A 21,458-nucleotide genomic window follows, 5' to 3' on the forward strand; every position below is an offset into this window, starting at 1 on the left:
ATGACCTAAAAAGGACAAGGACTTTTGGTCACATTTATATCTATTTTGCAAAATTTAAAAAGCAAAGTGCTCGCAACATTATCGAGACCTATGTTTTCGTTAAAATTATGTAATTTACTACAGTAATGTTTTTGGACAATGAATTATTGGCCCCCAACAGGTTTTCAGCTGAGTTTTTTTACATCATGTTATTTTTGAAAAGGTAGTAGTTTTCAAGTTGAACTATCACTTTAGCTTGTGCTTAACTTTAGATTCGCACGAATCGAATCTATAGTGATACGTAAAAATAATATACACTTTCATCAATAGAGTGACGGCACAGAAATAGTTTAAACACATGCAATAATGCAGCCAAAGTTTTTTCCATCATGTTTAATTTGAAAAGATAGTTGTTTTCAAGTTGAACTTTCCCTTTAGTTTGTGCTCAACTTTAGATTTTAGTACGAATCTACATGCAGTAGTAGATTCATAACAAAAAAAATCTACACTTTCGTCAATAGAGTGACGTCACAGAAATAGTTTCACAAAATACCATTCTGAGCGTGGTTTCTAATGAAACAGTCAATGAAAAAGTGGGGTCGGGGCATCTGATATGCTGTCCCCCAGTCTAAAAAGTGAGGGGGATATGTCCCTCCGTCCCTACCCATCGACGCCCTTGCTTTCGTCAATGGAGTGACGTCACAGAAATAGTTTAAATACAGGTAATATTGCAGCCACCCATGATAGAGAAAGGAATTTTTTATGAGCCAATGAAGCATTAACTGTACAAACAACTTGGCAATATCAGTTGTTGTTGAATGAAGGGCAAAAATGAACTCTTCAAGGGTGTCGTGGTGATGGTTCAGCTACCTTTTATAGCTAACCATTGATCCAGAACAACATGGAAATGAACAAACTTGAACAATCCTGGCTTTCGCGCAATAAGTGAATACGCCCAATCCGAAGCGGACAGGAGATTTCAGATTTCTCTGAGTTTCATATGCTTCTCAGCGCCAGGAAAATAAATATCGACGGAATATCGATTTCTTTTGGAAACAACATCGACGTGACAATGGGGCGACTTGTCTCACCCCTACTGGTCGCAGGTCTGTTTTTGCTGAGTGTATACTTCGACCAAGCCCACTGTGCCGGTGAGTATAGTTAAGGAACTTCTCTATCAAGTATCACAATCAGTATAGGCGACAATCCTAAACAGAAATCTACAGCTCTGAAAGCTGTAGGATATTTTACAAACTGACATGATTTTTTTCTTTCTAAGCTCTCAAATATGAACACCTTATAAAAGCCACTATCTTAAAACATATCTTTAGTCACAGCTTATTGGTTAAATGTTTAAAGAAAGTATGTCCCTACGCATGTTTTTGAGCGATTGGTTGTCGAATTAAAACGGGAGCTCAAACCAGACAAACTAACTTGTTGTTATGTTGCTTTTAAAATGATAATACTGACAATTTATATAGCGTCCACCCGCGGAACTTGCTACTGGGCGCTTAACAATTAAACAAATAAACATTAAAATCCATACAGTTAAAATACTTTAGAGAATGTTACAGTTAAAATGTAAATTAGTCATTACACTAGCAAGAAATACGTTAAAACAGTTAGGATAAACACTTCACCAAAAAAAGTTTTTTTAATATTTTGTTTTATCGTTTCTTATTATGATTGGTGCCAAGGCGACATTGGTGTACAAAATTAGGATTTAAAACTCTGTATATTTTAAAGTAAGCGACAAATCTTGACACTTATTTGAAGATTATCCTACGTAATGATAGTTTAACCATGGTTTTGGAAGAGTAAAAATATGTCTATCCCTTTGCGTTTCACAAATCATATAAATTGTGTCACTTTTTAGGGATAAAACCCCCTCCCCTAAAACTACTAAATTGTTTCACCCATTACTCATAAACTACAGCACCTCAAAACAAGTAATATTCAAAAGGAAGCTTTCTACTATCATTATCTGCAAACTGTTGAAGTTTAATGTAAATTTGTGAATATTGTGCAAAAAGTACTTAAACCCTTAAAAAAAAACTTCTTAAACAATCCGATAGTTGTTTAAAGTTTGTTGTTTAAAATAACCCCAGTTGTATAAAAACAGTTGTTCACAAAGTTGTTTAAAATATTGAACAACTTAATGTTTAAACAACCCGGGTTGTTTAACAGATTAAACAACAGTTGTTCGTGTGCCCTGGTTAAACAGCGGTGTTTTAAAATTGTAAACAAGTTGTTCAATTTGTTTTTAACATACTGTGTAATAAGTAAATGAACACGTACTGTAATTGACTTACTAGGTAAAGAGCATTTGAGAGCTGTTGAAACATTATTACAACAACCCTCTTTATAAACTTTTTCTCTGTCAGTTTTCGGCAAAAGAGTAGCCAGTTTAATGTCCGTGCGTTCATTCAAATTAAAGCTATTTTCCCTATTCAGTTTCATATTGAGAACTCGGCTATTCAATTTTGTTTTGAGGTATTCAAATTCCTTTAGCCCACTCTGTCCAATTGAGCACATCGTCATTCTTGTTCATGACACACAATCATTACTCAATTTAGTAAAGCTGGTTCGACTGGAGATTTTGCTGATTAATTATTTTCAATTTCGTAAAGAGGCAATCAATTTCGGTAATTGAGAATTAAAAACAAATCGTACCTTCACTTTAAACCAGGCGAACCTTATTTTCTTTATTCATGTTTCAAGTAGACTTCACATTTTTTTTCACCTTTATTTTATTGTTTTGTTTTGGGGCCTTCCTTTGTAGCGGGCTCAAATTTGCCAAGAGCTTATATTGTATTGTGTTTGAATGGGGTATTTTTTTTTTTTATGTTTCCTGTTTTTGTACTGTTTGTGTTTTCTCTTCGCCCACCATCTATCTGTTGGCGTGCCAGACATCTTGGCATCATTGTAGTGCCACATGAACCATTATGTCTTTAAAATTCTTATTGCACAATTGCAGAAATGACTGCCCAAAATAAAATTGAATGACTAAACACACGCCTCAAAAAACACCTGCGAAATGTGAATGCTGCTTTGTTGAATTGTTGAACTAATATGTTGTTCAAACAAATCAGGCAACAGTTCATTTGACTGGTCCTAAAAGGAAACCGAATAACCCTTTTTTCAGCGGTAAAAAAACTTAGATTAATATTTTGATTGCGTAAATCGATTTTAGCATTGGTGATAAAATAGGGGGGGGGGGGGCTTCGATGGTTAATCGACTTTAAAGGTACGGTTTATATTACAGTGTTCTCTGCCATTTTGGTCCCGGTGTGAAGTTTATAACCAAAAAGCAAAAACATTAAGCAAATTATTACTTTTGGAATCTTTCTTCAGTCAGCTGGCAAAAATGTTGCTGGGTTTTTTTTTGATGTTTTTTTCATATTTCAATTGTGTCACTCGGTAACCTATTAAAGACACTGGACACTGTTGGTAATTGTCAGAAACCAGTCTCCTTACTTGGTGTTTCCCATCATGAGCATAAAATAACAAACCTGTGAAAATTTGGGCTCAATTGGTCATCGAAGTTGCGAGAAAATGATGAAAGAAAGCACACCCTTGTTGGACGAATTTGTGTGCTTTCAGATAGGAATAAAAGACTTCTAGCTAGAAGTCTTTTATTATAAGTTTTCTCGGTCAAATTCGGCAAGTGAGCAGTCAATTTAATTTTCATGCGTTCGAATTAAAGCTGTTTTGCTTTTCCAGTTGTTACTGCGTTTCAAATTCAGAATTCGGCCGTTCAATTTCGTTTTAGATCGAGTCAAATTCCTTAAGCACTCTGTTCAATTTAGCGCAGCGTCATTGTTTTTCGTGACACACACGCCTCAAGAAGCGTCTGCGAATTTGAAGTCTGCTTTGATGAATTGTTAAATTGAATGACTATTTTGTTAATTCGAATGACGCAACATTACATTTGACTAATCCCAAAACGAAATCGAATGACCCTTTTGAGTAGCATTCGTTTTTGCGCGAAATAGAATAGCTTGGTGGTTAACTTGGCTGCTCTTTTTCCGAAATTGACCAAGAAAACCTATATTTTAGTGAGAAATTACCTCTTTCTCAAAAACTACGTTACTTCAGAGGGTATCGTTTCCCAAAATGTTTTACACTACCAACAGCTCTCAATGCTCGATACCAAATCAGTTTTTAAATTAATGGTTGCTTTGAGTAATTACCAAACAGGTACCTTCCCTATAAGTAGTCTTAAAAAGTATCACAGATTGGTTTGGTGCTGTCCTATTAAAAAACCACACAGAAACCGACGTCGTGGAGCTGCATCATGTATATTTGTTGTATGTGTACGATATAGCGACAAATTACTTTAAATGCAACGGACACCTTTGGTAAAAGACCAGTTTTCTCACTTGGTGTATCACAACATGCAGACAATCACAAACCCATGAACAAAATTGGACTCAATAAGTCATCGAAAATCCAAGAGAATAATGAAAGAAAAACACCTTAGTTCCACAAATTAATTTGTGTGCTTTCAGATGCTCAGCTGAAGTAATTTCTATTATTTGAGTGATCAATTACTTCTTTCTCTTTATTTCAGAGGGATCCGTTTCTCACAGTGTTTTTAATTATCAACAGCTCCCCATTGCTCATTATACCAAGTCACTCTTTATGCAAAAACATTTTTTTGAGTAATTATGATACTAGCTTTTTTAATAAATTACCGCCATAGCGAAACGGGGTCACCTGTTTACCTGGTCACATATACTTGACTCTCACAAACTCCACATTTAACCCTTGAATTTAATGGCATGTAGAAAGCACACACCCTTTCTGTCAATAATGCCCGTTATGGTTGCAAAAAAGCTCTTTCACATATTGGATGAACGAATAGATTCAATGGTTGGGTAAAAAAAATACAATGTAGAGTCTAGTCCGAGGTCAATTAGGCTTAAAGTGAATTGAATACTGTTGTGTAGGCTATGTCTGCCCCATTGGAGGAAGTAAAATGTTCCATGGTCTGCCTAACACGAGCTGCTGAGCTATAATTTAGGTGTGGCTGTACCCAGCGAGGATCAGCAGATTATGATAACCAATATCATTGGAAGCGAAGTTTCATGGCGAAACAATGCAATCCCCCCCCCCCCCCCATTGTGAAGCAAGGAATGTTTTTATAAAGGAATATACCTTTGGTGTCTGGAACCATTTTGATTGTTTAAAGACATTGGACACATTAGTAATTGTCAATGATCAGTCTTCTCATCTCAACATAATATGCATAAAATAACAAACCTGGGAAAATTTGAGCTCAATCGGTCATCGAAATTGCGAGATAATGAAAGAAAAATCACACTTGTCACGACGAAGTTGTGTGCTTTCAGATGCTTGATTTTGAGACCTCAAATTCTAAATCTGAGGTCTCGAAACCAAATTCGTGGAAAATTACTTCATTCTCGAAAAGTACTCCACTTCAGAGGGAGCCGTTTCTCACATTGTTTTATACAAACCTCTCCCAAACACCAAGTGAGGTTGTATGCTTATTATTCTATTGAGTAATATTACCAATTTTGTTGAGAATATTGGAGTTTATCGCTCAGTGCGTTTTATTAAACAAATTCGATGTCAGGCAATAAGTACTCGAGTTCATCGATATCAAACTTCTACAGGTTTGCTGTTTTTATGGTGTATTACATAAAGTGCTTACACTTCCAGAGGCTGTTTTATTAGCAATAACCGATTTTGTAAAGTTACTTTCGAATACCAAAACAAATTTGTCACTGCCAGACAGACAAACAACAACATTTGATCCCAAATAATCTAAACATGTTAGTTTGATCGTTTCATGAAAGGCGAGAAATAATTATTCATGGAAGCGGGAAATTTTCGTGATCATGCACGCCCACACGGTGCACGCAAGTTCAGCAAGCGTTCGGTTGACTGACGATCAAGTCTACGTTTCCAAAAGCGCTTTGTTAATATACGTCACCGGGGGGCGGGCTTCTTGTAAATAAACTAAAACTTCATCAATACTTCACATGATGCTCCCCAATTTGTTTGGGAGTTTTAGGATAATAAATAGGGAAAAATTAAGTGATCCGGGTTGAGTAATGGATGGAAGTTTACCCGGCTGTTCGAATCTATAATATTAATAATAAGGCGTGAACGAGACTTGTGGGTGACTGTATACATGGAGGTAGAAGTAGAACTAGAACTTAGATTTAGAAGAAGAATATGCTCATCCATTTGTATGTGCTGCAAGGGGCGCTGCAAGTGCAACTGCATGCTGAGCGTCGTGATGAAGACCACCAAGTAATTTGCATTTTTTTACTTCTTAAATGAGTTTAATGGAGTATGAGTTTAATGGAGTATACTACTTCTAGAGGAAAATTATTTTAGCATTTAAAAACGTATTTATAACTGGTCATGCATTTTACATGCTAAAACTGAGATGACATTGTGACATTGTTTTACTCATTTCTCAAAAACTACGGCACCTCAGTAAGTAATATTTTCAGCAAGCTTTCTATAGACCTTATGCATTGACGTCATCCAGCCACCATATTTGAGGTCAAACGGTGACGAAACAATAGAAACGCACAAAGATTGGCCAATGAACAACCTCCTTTTGACCTCAATGCGGGGGCGCCGTACTGAAATGACGTCATGTGCATAAGGTCTATACTACATATTATGTGTATCATTATCTTCAAACTGTGTTAGTTCATGGAGGAAGACATTGATTGTGTTTTGTAATACCAAAAAGTACCCAAACCCTTTAAATGCAAAAACCAAAACCATATCAGTCACTTATTGTTGTCTTTCCTTTGTATTACAGAATGGTTACCATCATGCCCTCCAGCAGAGGCAACTATGACCCACGCTGATGACACAGGCATCATTGAGGTCTCAACAACCACTGCCACTGCCCTAGTATCTTATTCCCTTTCATATGATGATCCATTTGAAGCAGAAGTCATACGATGCTATCCAGGCGTAAGCCCAAACTATCCATGTCCTACAAACAATCGATTTCCTATCACGTTTTCTTACCCTGGCGGTGGTGATGGCGATCCACCCCCCCAAATGATCAAAGTGTTCTATGAGGTCTGGATTACTACCATACCACTCGTGAGAAGTACTCCATGCGAGTTTTATGTGAGCGTTTTAGGTAAGTTGATGCCTTTTGTTTAAACTTCTCAACTTAATGTGGATGATTCGTTATCAAATAACTAAGGCTACAGTATAGTTAGAGATGGATGTACTGAACCAAAGGCTAGAATTTAAAATGAGACTAACCAAGAAATATGTAGATTTTAAAGAAAAAAACAAACAATAATAATGGTGTTTAATAGAAGGAAATGAAGAAGAAATATCGCAAGAGGAATGCATTCGATTCTGTCCCCCATATTGCAAACTGTACAAACTTCTTCTGATAGCACCCTCTTTTGAATCAACCTCCCCCAGCTCATGTTAATTTCCCATATGGGGGACAGAATCTTCGGGGACGGATTTCCCAGGGACATCATCCGACACGATGTATCAAAACATGCTGTTTCGTGAAGCTAAGGGTGGGATAATTTATTGACATTCAACTGTTTGTGAATGATCTTCATTGTATATCGGGTTAAGGTGCAGATGTTGCAACTTGTATTAGGACCAAGAATCTACACTAAATTATGAACTTGTCAACTTATCAAAAATGTGCACAAAAGGATGGTACACATGTGTATGCGCCTCCGAACAATGCCCAACAATGCCCGATTTCTGCCTTTTTTGAGAGTCCATGTGCACCTTTTAACACACAAAATGGAGACTTGCCTGTAATTGCACTGCGCATTGTGAAAACATCATTGGAGCTTTGCATGTGTTTGTAATTGTTTTTAATTAAAATTTTGCACTTTGTCTATTACAATCAACAGATATAGGCAAACCTGTAATAACATGTCCTGCCAATATTGTGATGCCGGGTGATGAGGACCAATTCACCATGAAGACTGTCAGTTGGACTACACCAGTCCCAACAGATAATTCCAATGCTGCTGTTACCTTAACATCTAGCATCTACCCCATCACTTCACCCAACAAATTTGATGTTGGTGTGCATAATATCACCTACACTGCAATGGACCAATCGGGGAACACTAATGAGTGCACTTTCACTGTGACTATCACAGGTGAGTAGGTTTTAAGTTTGTTTGAACACCATTGGTTCTGTTAGGACTAGAGTCGTAGTCGCGACTATTATATCATTATTCGAGTTGCGACTACCGTTTTTCAGCTACTCGGTTAATCGTGCTGCCGGGACTACTGACAAATATAGTCATGACTATGACTACCTGTTTGGTGAATCAATTGTGTCACTCATGACTATTCATGACAACATAGTTTACTTAAGAAACACAATCAGACATCAGTGACACAATCTTTCAATCTTTTCAAATAAAGAAACACAACAAAATCCCAAACAAATATCATCATCAGGTGATCCCGTTTTCTTGAGAACAAAGAAAAAGGGTCTTATGCTTTTAAAAAATGTTTCTCTGGAGGATTGCCTGGCACTATGAACTTTAGAATTAGTGAGCTTTCAGATGGAAATATTTCTCTGGCGGATTGGTACCAGTTATGAATTTAGAATCAGTGAGCTTTCAGATTGACACTATAACAATGCTTAAGATGTTAAATTTGCATCAGGGATAAAGAATAGTCTTCTTGGCTTTACCAATCTACATATATATGTATGTTAGCACTGTATACTCAGTACTTTTTCAAGTTCTATCGTGTTACTGTTATGTAAACAAACTCACATAACATTGTATTTTTGTTCTCTCCCCCCCTCCCTTTGTTTCTACAGATGCTGTTGCTCCTGAGTTCCTGAACTGTTCCACTGATGTAATCACAAGGTGTACAACGCCCAACCAAGCCACTGCTTCTGTTTCCTTCTTCCTTCCCACTGCCACAGACAACAGCGGAAAAACGCCAACTGTAGAATGCTTCTACGTCGGGAGTTCGGTTCCTCTTAACCATTTAGGACAAATGTTTCCGATAGGAACTCATGATATCCAGTGTAATGCAAGTGATGCAGCCGGTAATACGAACACTTCATGCGAGTTCATGATCACTGTTCTAGGTATGCTCAGAAATTCCTTTTGGTTTCAGGGTCGTTTCGTGTGGAATCACCCAATAAGCCTTTTTGAGATATGGCGGACACAATGCTACAACACTATGAGGTTTGGGTAAATTTGTGCGTATTGACCATAGAAATAGAACGTGTGTTATTCAGTAAAGTGCGCAATTTAGTAGGCGAGGCGTAAGCTTGGGCGATATCACGATATTATCGAATATCGCGATACTATTTACATCCCGATATTGCGATATTTAATCGATATTGCGATAATCGCGATATATCATGATATATCAATATTTCGATAAAAAACAAATTGATCCGATATCGAAATCGTTTCCAAAATAGTATCGCGATATTCGATAATATCGTGATATCGCCCAAGCTTACGCCTCGCCTACTAAATTGCGCACTTTACTGAATAACACACGTTCTATTTCTATGGTCAAAACGATTTCGATATCGGATCAATTTGGTTTTTATCGAAATATTGATATATCGTGATATATCGCGATTATCGCAATATCGATTAAATATCGCAATATCGGGATGTATTTTTTAGCTGAGACAGCATGCACCCCATAGATTTTGAGTAAAACCAAAAGAATAGGTCATTAGAACACCTCTCTTATGCTATAACTGTCTCTTCTACAACTTTCACTGGGAGTTTGAAGACTGATGATGTCAAATTTAATTAATCGCGATTATATCGAATATCGCGATTATATCGAATATCGCGATTTATTGTCGGCGATATATCGTGAATAGAATAAATCGATATCGCCCAAGCTTAGCGAGGCAGCGTTTACACGTTAACCTATTGACCACCAACGTTCCTGGTGAGCGTGGCATCAGTTGCCTCGTGTGATGTGTGTATCACGTCTGCCATACCTCAAAAAGGCTTGTGGGTTAAGCCCTACCCTCTAGTTTCTCTGTTTTTTAACGTGCACAATAAAAATAAATCTATCTATCTTCAAATTTGCTCGAATTTTGTTTATTTGGTAATTTTGGCTCAACAAGCTCACTTTTTGCAATTTTAGCTCCATTTGATAACAGTTTTGCACTACGGCACACTCTTTCTTGTTGATTTTGGTCAAATTGCGTGCGATTGCCGATATTCCAATGACCATAAATCAATAATCACTGGGTAAGGTTTGAAATTGCATTTTAGGGGGAATTACCCTTTATCTTTAAAGGAACATTACAGAATTGGTTTTTGCTAGAAAAACAATTGCTGCAGTGTAAGCACTTTATGTAATCTTGAATGCTAAATCATGAATCGTTGTGATTGGTGCCCAGCTAGTGTTGTCACTTAGGAAAGATTGGTGCAGCATTTATCTGCTGAGATTTTCTCAAGATAGTTTGGAGCAAGCAAAAACTTAATGCACAATGCATCGTGAAGTATTGAAAACTGCTGGTTATCAAAATGGTTTGCCACCTTGGTTGACATTGTTTTAGCGGCAACTTAAGCGCGGTTCATACTTCCTCGAATGCGAATGCGATACGAATGTTGACGTCACATATTCGCAACAAATAGTTCGCAGCAATTAAGTTGTGCTCAACTCTCTTGCGAATATCGTTTCAAAAACAGAGTTGGAAGTAGGAAGTAGGCACCGGGCTTAAGAGTGTTTTTCTGGGGAAGAAGTTACCACAACATCCAGGCAGTGGTTAGTGAGATTTTAATTGAAAATGAATGTTTGGCTTGTTTTGTTTTTACAGACAAAGAGGATCCTAACATTACATGTTCAAGCAACGTCACACGGGACACAGATTTGCGACAGAGCTTTGCAACATTTGTCTTTTCTGAGCCGTATGGAATGACTGAGAACTCCATGCTTTACAATATCACCATTGATATAGGGGAAAGCTCTTTGTATGCAATCAATGACTCGTATCAATTTCAGCTAAGAGACGCCCCTCATCAAGTACAGTATATCATCACTGACAGCTCCGGAAATAATGACACATGCGACATATTCATTACTGTTGTGGGTATGTAAACACTACGAGAAAGACTCTTCTAATAAAAGTAATAATAGTATTGGGTTTGTATATAGCGCTTTTAAGCATACACCATGTCTGAAAGCGCTTCCAACATTATTACCCTGATCACTGGGCCATTTCATTTCTTAAACCATCTCAGCTCCCTGGGGAGTATACAGCCTGTGCTACAAATATGCACTACTCGGCTAAACCAACCACAAGAACCATCCCTGCCCACACATGTGCCCATTTACCCCTGGGTGGAGAGAAGCAATTATAGTAACGTGGATATTATAATACAATAAAAATATATGGATCTATAACTTGCATGTTCTAGTATACTTTACTTGTGGCGCTAAAACATATAGTTATATGAAGGGATTTGAGGCATGGTTTGTGGTAACACCATGTGTGTGTCTACTTGGCAGGTAGATTTTGTTCTTCTTGCTATAAATATTCTACTACTGCAAAGTAGATTTGTGGATTTCGGTGACTTCTCAGTTCTGAAAAGAACTGTCCTGCTTTTTAACTACTAAATGGGCGGAAGGTAGAAAATTGGTCAAGCTACTACTTTATACTTTAGCTTATAGTGGATCGTCATTAAACTTCACTATCGCGTAGTGAGTTCTTAATTTGTCTCAACGTTTTGACCAACATGTCATAATCATTTAGTTATACATTATGCATTTCTTTGTATTGAAATCTCTTACAGATTCGGAGCACCCTTTGTTTGAGGACTGCCCCAGTGATATACATATGAGCACATCTCCTGGTGATGCAACTGCTTTGATTACGTTTGACCTTCCTAATGCTACGGACAACTCTCCGGATTCAGTGACTGTTTTATGCTATGAGGTTGGAACTTCAATTCCCCTGGGCCCTCAGGGTACTCTTGTGGATATCGGCACCACCGCTGCCCAGTGTAATGCTACTGATACTGCGGGCCTGGTCAATGACTCCTGCACATTCTCAATCACGGTCACAGGTAACTTGACAAAACAGGATTGTTAAAGGAACATTACAGAATTGGTTTTTGCTAACAAAACAGTTGATGGCAGTGTAACAAATTCTCATATAGCGCATTTCACAATAACCGTATCAATGCGCTTTTAAAGATAGTGCCCTGTTCATAGGGCCAACAACATCCCTTTAATGTTTCTCAGCTCCCTAGGGAGTAAACAGCTCCAGCTGCTGTGGCGCTTCGTTGGCTTTTTCAGACACAATATCAACCTCTACCCTCACATGTACCCATTTATACCCCTGGGTGAAGAGAAGCAATTATAGTAAAGTATCTTGCTCAAGGACACAAGAGTCATGACCGAGATTCAAACCCACACTCCGGTGACTCAACCACCAGAATTTGAATTTGATGCTCTTAACCACTCGGCCTTGACACTTTAAGTAAACTTTTCAGAGAATCCTTGGTTTCACAATCAGAGTTGATAAATAAAATGAATAACAAATACCGTACTTAGTTTCAGCTGTAATTTTCCACTGCTTTGTTTTCTACTTGCAGATCTTGAGTTGCCAATTTTTATGGCCTGTCCCCTCTCAAAATCCATGGCTTCACAATCAGAGTTGATAAACAAATGAATCATAAATAACGAACTTAATTTCAGCTGTAATTTTCCTCGTTTTTGTTTTTGTTTTCTCCACATGCAGATCTGGAGGCGCCAATGTATATGGACTGTCCCCCCTCATTCACAGAGTTCACTTCCCTGGGTCTACCCACTGGTAGTGTGTTTTTCTATCTTCCAAACGCCACTGACAATTCCAACAACTCTGTCACTGTTGAATGCTTCGCTCCAATGGACACTCAGCCCTTCAACAACATGGGTGGTTTGTTAGAGATCGGTGTGCACCTTATCATGTGTAACGCTACTGATCTTTCTATGCAAGTGAATGTATCATGCAGTTTCAACGTAACAATTGAAGGTAATATCACCCCATGCTTCCAAGTTTTACACTGGCTTCAAATAAGGTCTGGTATTGATTGCTTGTTAACTTATAAATGTCTCCATGCTGCCTCCAAACTTTGGAACTCTCTTCCCAGCTACATCCGCTCTCCACAGAGTATAGAACAATTCAAAACTCAGCTCAAATGACATTTGTTTTATATTGCCTATTGTTCAGTATAGTCCTTTTGTTTGCCTTTATTAGTGTATTTATTTTTAATTAGTTGCTTTTTGTTTTTTGTAAAGAGCATTGGTATTTCGTTTAGTTATGAAATGCGTTGTATAAGAATCAGCTATTATAATTATTATTATTGTTGTTTTACTGAACCCAACTCATCCAGATGTTTTTTGAAGGACCTTTCGAGTTGTGATTTAGTGTCCACTCTTTAGAAGATGATCAGAGCATACTGATCGAAATTTCAAATTGTCACACCACTGTTTCTTTTTCAGAATGACCACAACTCACAAAGACGTTTCAAAGTGTTGCCATAAACCTTACTTAATTAAAAGCATAACGAGGAACTGAATAAGTAGGACTTGAAACTTTACATGGTGGAAATACAATTGTAGTAAGGTTTGCGGTAACACCATGTCATGATAATCTGTAAATGAGTTGGGATATCTGTGGAAAGAACCATAGGTTTCAACTTGAAGTTTCAATTCAATTCAAGAATACATTTACATGTTTCGATCAGTACCTAATGGTCTTCTAGAAAATTGTTATTCCTTCCTTCTATTTCTACAGAAGAAATCTGGATTTAAATGTTTGAGTGCAATCTCCTTTGTATATTATATAATTATATTTTTAGCGTTGGGTTTTGCGCATCTCTTGCCGACAGTTTTTATACTTTTGTTTTAACCGTTACAACCCCTTTCCCAACTTGTAATCATTGTGTATGTCTAAAGATTTAAAATAAATAAAGAAATAAAGTGAGAAACTTTATGATTTTTTTTATTTTATTTGTAACTCCACAGATAATGAGAACCCTAACATAACTTGCCCTGCAAACTTTACGATGAAGACTGAGTTCAGGCAGCTGGACACTACATTCGTGTTTCCCTATCCTGATTATGCATTTGATAACTCTGGGCTATACAACATCACTATCAATATCGGAGATAGCAGTGTGTACGTTGTCAATGATACGTACAATTTTACTTTGGCCTCATCACCTCATAGGCTTGAGTACATCATTACAGATTGTGAACAGTTGTGGGTTCAAATCCCACCTGAGGTCCCTCTGAGTATGTCTAAAAGTGTAAGGTCACACCAAAACTAACACTGACTTTGTTTTGTTGTTCGACTCACAGATGACGAAGACCCTAGTCTGGTTTGCCCAGAGAATGTGACAGTTCCGACTCTCTTCAGACAAGATTACGCTGAAGTCCTCTTACCCGAACCCCTTCAGATGTCCGATAACTCTGGGTTCTTTAACATCAGCGTATTTATAGGAGGGGTTGAGTACTCAGTCAATGAAGAAGTGCAGTTCAACCTGACTGATTCGCCCTATACGCTCACTTATGTCATTAGCGATCCTGCATCGAGGACTAATACTTGTGATTCGGTAGTTGTGGTTCAAGGTAATTTTAAGATTTTTGTTGTTGAGAAACAGTGAACATATTTGAACACTTGCACCATGGCGGGTGAAGATAATGCACTGGACTCAAGTGTGTGTGTTTCCATGAGTGTTGGTTTGGAGGTGTCGTGGCTGAGTGGTTAAGAGCAGCGAATTCAAACTCTGGTGTTTGTGATCAGCAGAGTGTAGGTTCAAATCCCCAGCCGTGACACTTGTGTCCGCAAGCAAGACACTTAACCATTGCTTCGTCCTTCGGATGGGACGTAAAGCTGTCCTGCTTTTTAACTACTAAATGGGCGGAAGGTAGAAAATTGGTCGAGCTACTACTTTAGCTTATAGTGGATCGTCATTAAACTTCACTATCGCGGAGTGAGTTCTTAATTTGTCTCAACGTTTTTGACCACTATGTCATAATCATTTAGTTATACATTATGCATTTCTTTGTATTGAAATCTCTTACAGATTCGGAGCACCCTTTGTTTGAGGACTGCCCCAGTGATATACATATGAGCACATCTCCTGGTGATGCAACTGCTTTGATTACGTTTGACCTTCCTAATGCTACGGACAACTCTCAGGATTCAGTGACTGTTTTATGCTATGAGGTTGGAACTTCAATTCCCCTGGACCCTCAGGGTACTCTTGTGGATATCGGCACCACCGCTGCCCAGTGTAATGCTACTGATACTGCGGGCCTGGTCAATGACTCCTGCACATTCTCAATCACGGTCACAGGTAACTTGACAAAACAGGATTGTTAAAGGAACATTACAGAATTGGTTTTTGCAAACAGAACAGTTGATGGCAGTGTAACAAATTCTCATATAGCGCATTTCACAATAACCGTATCAATGCGCTTTTAAAGATAGTGCCCTGGTCATAGGGCCAGTAACATCCCTTTAATGTTTCTCAGCTCCCTAGGGAGTATACAGCTCCAGCTGCTGTGGCGCTTCGTTGGCTTTTTCAGACACAATATCAACCTCTACCCTCACATGTACCCATTTATACCCCTGGGTGAAGAGAAGCAATTATAGTAAAGTATCTTGCTCAAGGACACAAGAGTCATGACCGAGATTCGAACCCACACTCCGGTGACTCAACCACCAGAATTTGAATTTGATGCTCTTAACCACTCGGCCTTGACACTTTAAGTAAACTTTTCAGAGAATCCTTGGTTTCACAATCAGAGTTGATAAATAAAATGAATAACAAATACCGTACTTAGGTAAGCTGTAATTTTCCACTGCTTTGTTTTCTACTTGCAGATCTTGAGTCGCCAATTTTTATGGCCTGTCCCCTTTCAAAATCCATGGCTTCACAATCAGAGTTGATAAACAAATGAATCATAAATAACGAACTTAATTTCAGCTGTAATTTTCCTCGTTTTTGTTTTTGTTTTCTCCACATGCAGATCTGGAGGCGCCAATGTATATGGACTGTCCCCCCTCATTCACAGAGTTCACTTCCCTGGGTCTACCCACTGGTAGTGTGTTTTTCTATCTTCCAAACGCCACTGACAATTCCAACAACTCTGTCACTGTTGAATGCTTCGCTCCAATGGACACTCAGCCCTTCAACAACATGGGTGGTTTGTTAGATATCGGTGTGCACCTTATCATGTGTAACGCTACTGATCTTTCTATGCAAGTGAATGTATCATGCAGTTTCAACGTAACAATTGAAGGTAATATCACCCCATGCTTCCAAGTTTTACACTGGCTTCCAATAAGGTCTGGTATTGATTGCTTGTTAACTTATAAATGTCTCCATGCTGCCTCCAAACTTTGGAACTCTCTTCCCAGATACATCCGCTCTCCACAGAGTATAGAACAATTCAAAACTCAGCTCAAATCACATTTGTTTTATATTGCCTATTGTTCAGTATAATCCTTTTGTTTGCCTTTATTAGTGTATTTATTTTTAATTAGTTGCTTTTTGTTTTTTGTAAAGAGCATTGGTATTTCGTTTAGTTATGAAATGCGTTGTATAAGAATTAGCTATTATAATTATTATTATTGTTGTTTTACTGAACCCAACTCATCCAGATGTTTTTTGAAGGACCTTTCGAGTTGTGATTTAGTGTCCACTCTTTAGAAGATGATCAGAGCATACTGATCAAAATTTCAAATTGTCACACCACTGTTTCTTTTTCAGAATGACCACAACTCACAAAGACGTTTCAAAGTGTTGCCATAAACCTTACTTAATTAAAAGCATAACGAGGAACTGAATAAGTAGGACTTGAAACTTTACATGGTGGAAATACAATTGTAGTTAGGTTTGCGGTAACACCATGTCATGATAATCTGTAAATGAGTTGGGATATCTGTGGAAAGAACCATAGGTTTCAACTTGAAGTTTCAATTCAATTCAAGAATACATTTACATGTTTCGATCAGTACCTAATGGTCTTCTAGAAAATTGTTATTCCTTCCTTCTATTTCTACAGAAGAAATCTGGATTTAAATGTTTGAGTGCAATCTCCTTTGTATATTATATAATTATATTTTTAGCGTTGGGTTTTGCGCATCTCTTGCCGACAGTTTTTATACTTTTGTTTTAACCGTTACAACCCCTTTCCCAACTTGTAATCATTGTGTATGTCTAACGATTTAAAATAAATAAAGAAATAAAGTGAGAAACTTTATGATTTTTTTTATTTAATTTGTAACTCCACAGATAATGAGAACCCTAACATAACTTGCCCTGCAAACTTTACGATGAAGACTGAGTTCAGGCAGCTGGACACTACATTCGTGTTTCCCTATCCTGATTATGCATTTGATAACTCTGGGCTATACAACATCACTATCAATATCGGAGATAGCAGTGTGTACGTTGTCAATGATACGTACAATTTTACTTTGGCCTCATCACCTCATAGGCTTGAGTACATCATTACAGATTGTGAACAGTTGTGGGTTCAAATCCCACCTGAGGTCCCTCTGAGTATGTCTAAAAGTGTAAGGTCACACCAAAACTAACACTGACTTTGTTTTGTTGTTCGACTCACAGATGACGAAGACCCCAGTCTGGTTTGCCCAGAGAATATGACAGTTTCGACTGTCTTCAGACAAGATTACGCTGAAGTCCTCTTACCCGAACCCCTTCAGATGTCCGATAACTCTGGGTTCTTTAACATCAGCGTATCCATAGGAGGGGTTGAATACTCAGTCAATGAAGAAGTGCAGTTCAACCTGACTGATTCGCCCTATACGCTCACTTATGTCATCAGCGATCCTGCATCGAGGACTAATACTTGTGATTCGGTAGTTGTGGTTCAAGGTAATTTTAAGATATTTTTTTGTTGAGAAACAGTGAACATATTTGAACACTTGCACCATGGCGGGTGAAGATAATGCACTGGACTCAAGTGTGTGTGTTTCCATGAGTGTTGGTTTGGAGGTGTCGTGGCTGAGTGGTTAAGAGCAGCGAATTCAAACTCTGGTGTTTGTGATCAGCAGAGTGTAGGTTCAAATCCCCAGCCGTGACACTTGTGTCCGCAAGCAAGACACTTAACCATTGCTTCGTCCTTCGGATGGGACGTAAAGCAGTTGGTCCCATGTGTTGTGTAACGCCTGTAAAAGAACCCAGTGCACTTATCGAAAAGAGAAGGGGTTCGACCCGGTGCTCCTGGCTGTGGCTGCTGTATGTGCCGTAGCACCTTCTGAACCCTTATAAGGTCCTAACTAATTGGGTCTCAGAATTCATCACTGCAATAACCTATCTTTCTGAAAGTTTGTATGTACTCGGCGCCTTGAATACCTTGTTTGGTAGATACGTGCACTATATAAGACTTTGATATAAGACTTATTATATTATTATTATCCTGTTGTGGCACTTGTATCTTTGACGCTTTAAACCATAATTGCTCCATCCTTCAGAATCTAGCGTAAAACTGTCTGGTATCTTGTTTAATTCTATTTAAAAGAACCCAGTACTTTTATCGTTAAAGAGTCTGTAAACATTGACTCTGAAAACTACTGACAATAAAAACTTGCCTGGTAAGTTGTACAGCAGTTTTGGATTGTAAAATACATTTTGAGAAACTTTTTTTTGTTAAGTACTGTGGTGCTGAAGACAAAAGTATTCTGGTCTGCTTTGATATGGCATTTCGTCATCTACAGACATTAAAGACACTGGACACTATTGGTAATTGCCAAAGACCAGTCTTTTCACTTGGTGTATTTCAACATATTCGTATAATGACAAACCTGTGAAAATTTGAGCTCAATTGGTCGTCGAAGTTGCGAGATAGTAGTGAAAGAAAAGACACCCATGTCAGACGAGGTTGTGTGCTTTCAGATGCTTGATTTCGAGACCTCAAAATCTAATTCTGATGTCTCAAAATCAAGTTCGTGGAAAATTACTTCTTTCTTGAAAACTACCTTAATTCAGAGGGAGCCATTTCTTACAATGTTTTATACTATCAACAGCTCTCCATTACTCATTACCAAGAAATGTTTTATGCTAATAATTATTTTGAGTAATTACCAATATTGTCCATTGCCTTAATAAGTAAAGTTTGTGTTATGTTTTTATGTTAGACAAAGAGCCTCCGCAGTTGACATGCCCATCGAACAAGACAAACAATACCCTTCCCGGTAGTCCCAATGGCATTGTATACTGGTCAGCAATTATGCCCATCGACAATTCTGGGCAGAATGTCACTGTTGGCGAAAGTACGCCATCTGGGTCTGAATTTCCTATCGGTGATACTACTGTATTTGTCAACGCTACTGATGCAAGTGGAAATGTGGAGATGTGCAACTTCACTGTTACAATCATAGGTATGGTATCTTTACTCTCCTTATTAAGTTTCTGTGTCTTGGCCGGGCAGTCTTGTCCACCAAAGTCAAGTTCACAAGTTGGGTTCGGTCGTCGGTCGTGACACTCATTCCCAGGGTTGTCACTAGCCCAAATTTAGTGCCAGCTAAGGTTCTGACCGCGAACGTAGTAAAAATGCCGCGAAATGTAGACCCACATTGCGATCTTATGATGTACACAGCGCACGATGCTGTTCGACACACAAACAACTGCATTGTTCTCCAATTTACAGAATTGAAGCTTTTTGTTAACTTGTTACTCTGTGTTCTACATAAACGCAAGAAACATTGGATGCTAGAGGGCATTTCAAAACAATGCAAGAGCAAAAGAGTAAACGCCCTCTATTGGTGAAATACACCGGTGCATGACCTGATAGCATACAAGTTACAACCACATTGACGCAAGACTCCACATGTCTGCGCATTCTCGGGGAAAATGGTTATCCTGCCGAAATTGCAATACATTAGTGCTGGTGCACGTGCTTAAGCCATATAAACAGCATTGTCGTCGCTGGTATGCGCGCAAAGACCATCGGCACCATGGTCTGCTTAGCTCATTTCCATAGAATTTTATTTTGTTAACGATACGACGCATGAAAATGAGAAGTTATCAGTGAGTATATTTGTCAGAAACTGTCAGGAATAGATACTGAAATGAAACCGGTGTGTTTCTTCATAAATACCAGCATTTATTGTTTTATTTATTTATAAGTCAGCAATTTCGGTCGAATCTGGTGTAAGACGGTAAAGCTGTTAGCAAGGCAAAGTCATGTTTGGTGGCTCTGAGAGCCAGCAGGACTGACCACAGACGACTGCTGTGAAGACATTTCACCATAGTAAAGACACTTAAATATAATTGCTTTATCCTTTGGATAGGATGGTAAGCCATAGATTAAGTGTACAAAATATATAAAGATGTGAAAGAACACTACATTTAGGCCTATCACTCAGAAAGTTTTTTGTGTTGCTGATACAGTGATGTATTTGAAGGATATATGTGAAGAATACAACGATGTTTTTGAAGGATACATTGATATATTTGAATGATACAACGATGTATTCTTTTTCAAGTTCTTTAAGAATTGTTCATTAAATGGCGCCTGTATTGTTACTGCAGACGGACAGTGCATACGAACAAGCACAGCGCATAAAAACTTTGCAGTTTACTGTACAAGTAATTCCATATGCGAGTCGCACTGTTATCCATCACCTTGGGATAATTAGCCACAACAGAAAGGACACGGTAGCTGTGTTTCTTGAGAAGCAGTTCATAGCGACGCAAATGTTATTTTGCACCTTAGCAACCTAATAAGAACACTAAAGATGGTGACAAAAGGATGACCCAGCAGTGTTAGGTAATATGAACCACTTTCTGTATTTAACATCAAACACCTAACAAATAATAGTTAGCCGGTAATTCTTAACCTTGGAGGCCTAGATAGTTCACAGAACTTAATAGAATAGTTTTAGATTGTAAATCTTGTCTTCCATGAGTAGCATATGGACTTGACATGTTTGTTTGCAGCTGGAGTCAAAGTATGTGTAAAGTGTTTGTCTCCAGCTCGTAGTAAGTCACATCAAGTTTGAACAAAAATAGTAATATATATCCAAATATATCTGCATCTTTAACTTTTGAGAAAAATTACGTTCCCAGTAAACTCATATCTGCTTAACTTCAGAACTCGCTGTATCAGAAATACACATATAATAATAACAATGATAACAACAATACTTATAAAGATCATGTGACTTTGGTTTAAGAGCGCTGTACAAAACAACTTAATTCAAAATTACAAAAGGTATGAAGATAAGGTAGTTACTTCCGTAACTAGTGATACGAGGCAGAAAAATAACAAAATATACAAAACATTATAGAGAATTACTTTTCAAACAAAAAACACTTTTGGGGATTTAATTATTACAAGGCTATGTACTTAACCGTCTTGGTTGTCTTGTCTTTATTTTGTGGCCATTCCGACCCAGTTCTGAAAAATATAATGCGCTGTGATAAGAAAATTATCTTTAAGCAGGAACAGACTACCAG

General features: G+C 38.0%; 1 protein-coding gene across 1 annotated transcript in view; it reads left to right on the forward strand.

Moving 5' to 3' along the window:
- The first annotated feature begins 938 nt into the window (after positions 1-938).
- Positions 939-21,458, forward strand: part of LOC117297670 — a 44,553-nt gene continuing 24,033 nt past the window's right edge. The window contains exons 1-12 of the mRNA XM_033780818.1: positions 939-1,130; positions 6,788-7,120; positions 7,872-8,126; positions 8,804-9,079; positions 10,793-11,065; positions 11,769-12,041; positions 12,719-12,991; positions 14,323-14,592; positions 15,051-15,323; positions 16,000-16,272; positions 17,604-17,873; positions 19,136-19,378. Coding sequence (XP_033636709.1) covers positions 980-1,130; positions 6,788-7,120; positions 7,872-8,126; positions 8,804-9,079; positions 10,793-11,065; positions 11,769-12,041; positions 12,719-12,991; positions 14,323-14,592; positions 15,051-15,323; positions 16,000-16,272; positions 17,604-17,873; positions 19,136-19,378 — 3,163 coding nt within the window. The 5' untranslated portion in view covers positions 939-979. The remainder of the gene's footprint in view (positions 1,131-6,787; positions 7,121-7,871; positions 8,127-8,803; positions 9,080-10,792; positions 11,066-11,768; positions 12,042-12,718; positions 12,992-14,322; positions 14,593-15,050; positions 15,324-15,999; positions 16,273-17,603; positions 17,874-19,135; positions 19,379-21,458) is intronic.

This window comes from Asterias rubens, chromosome 12, assembly GCF_902459465.1.
Source record: "Asterias rubens chromosome 12, eAstRub1.3, whole genome shotgun sequence".
NCBI lineage: Eukaryota > Metazoa > Echinodermata > Asteroidea > Forcipulatida > Asteriidae > Asterias > Asterias rubens.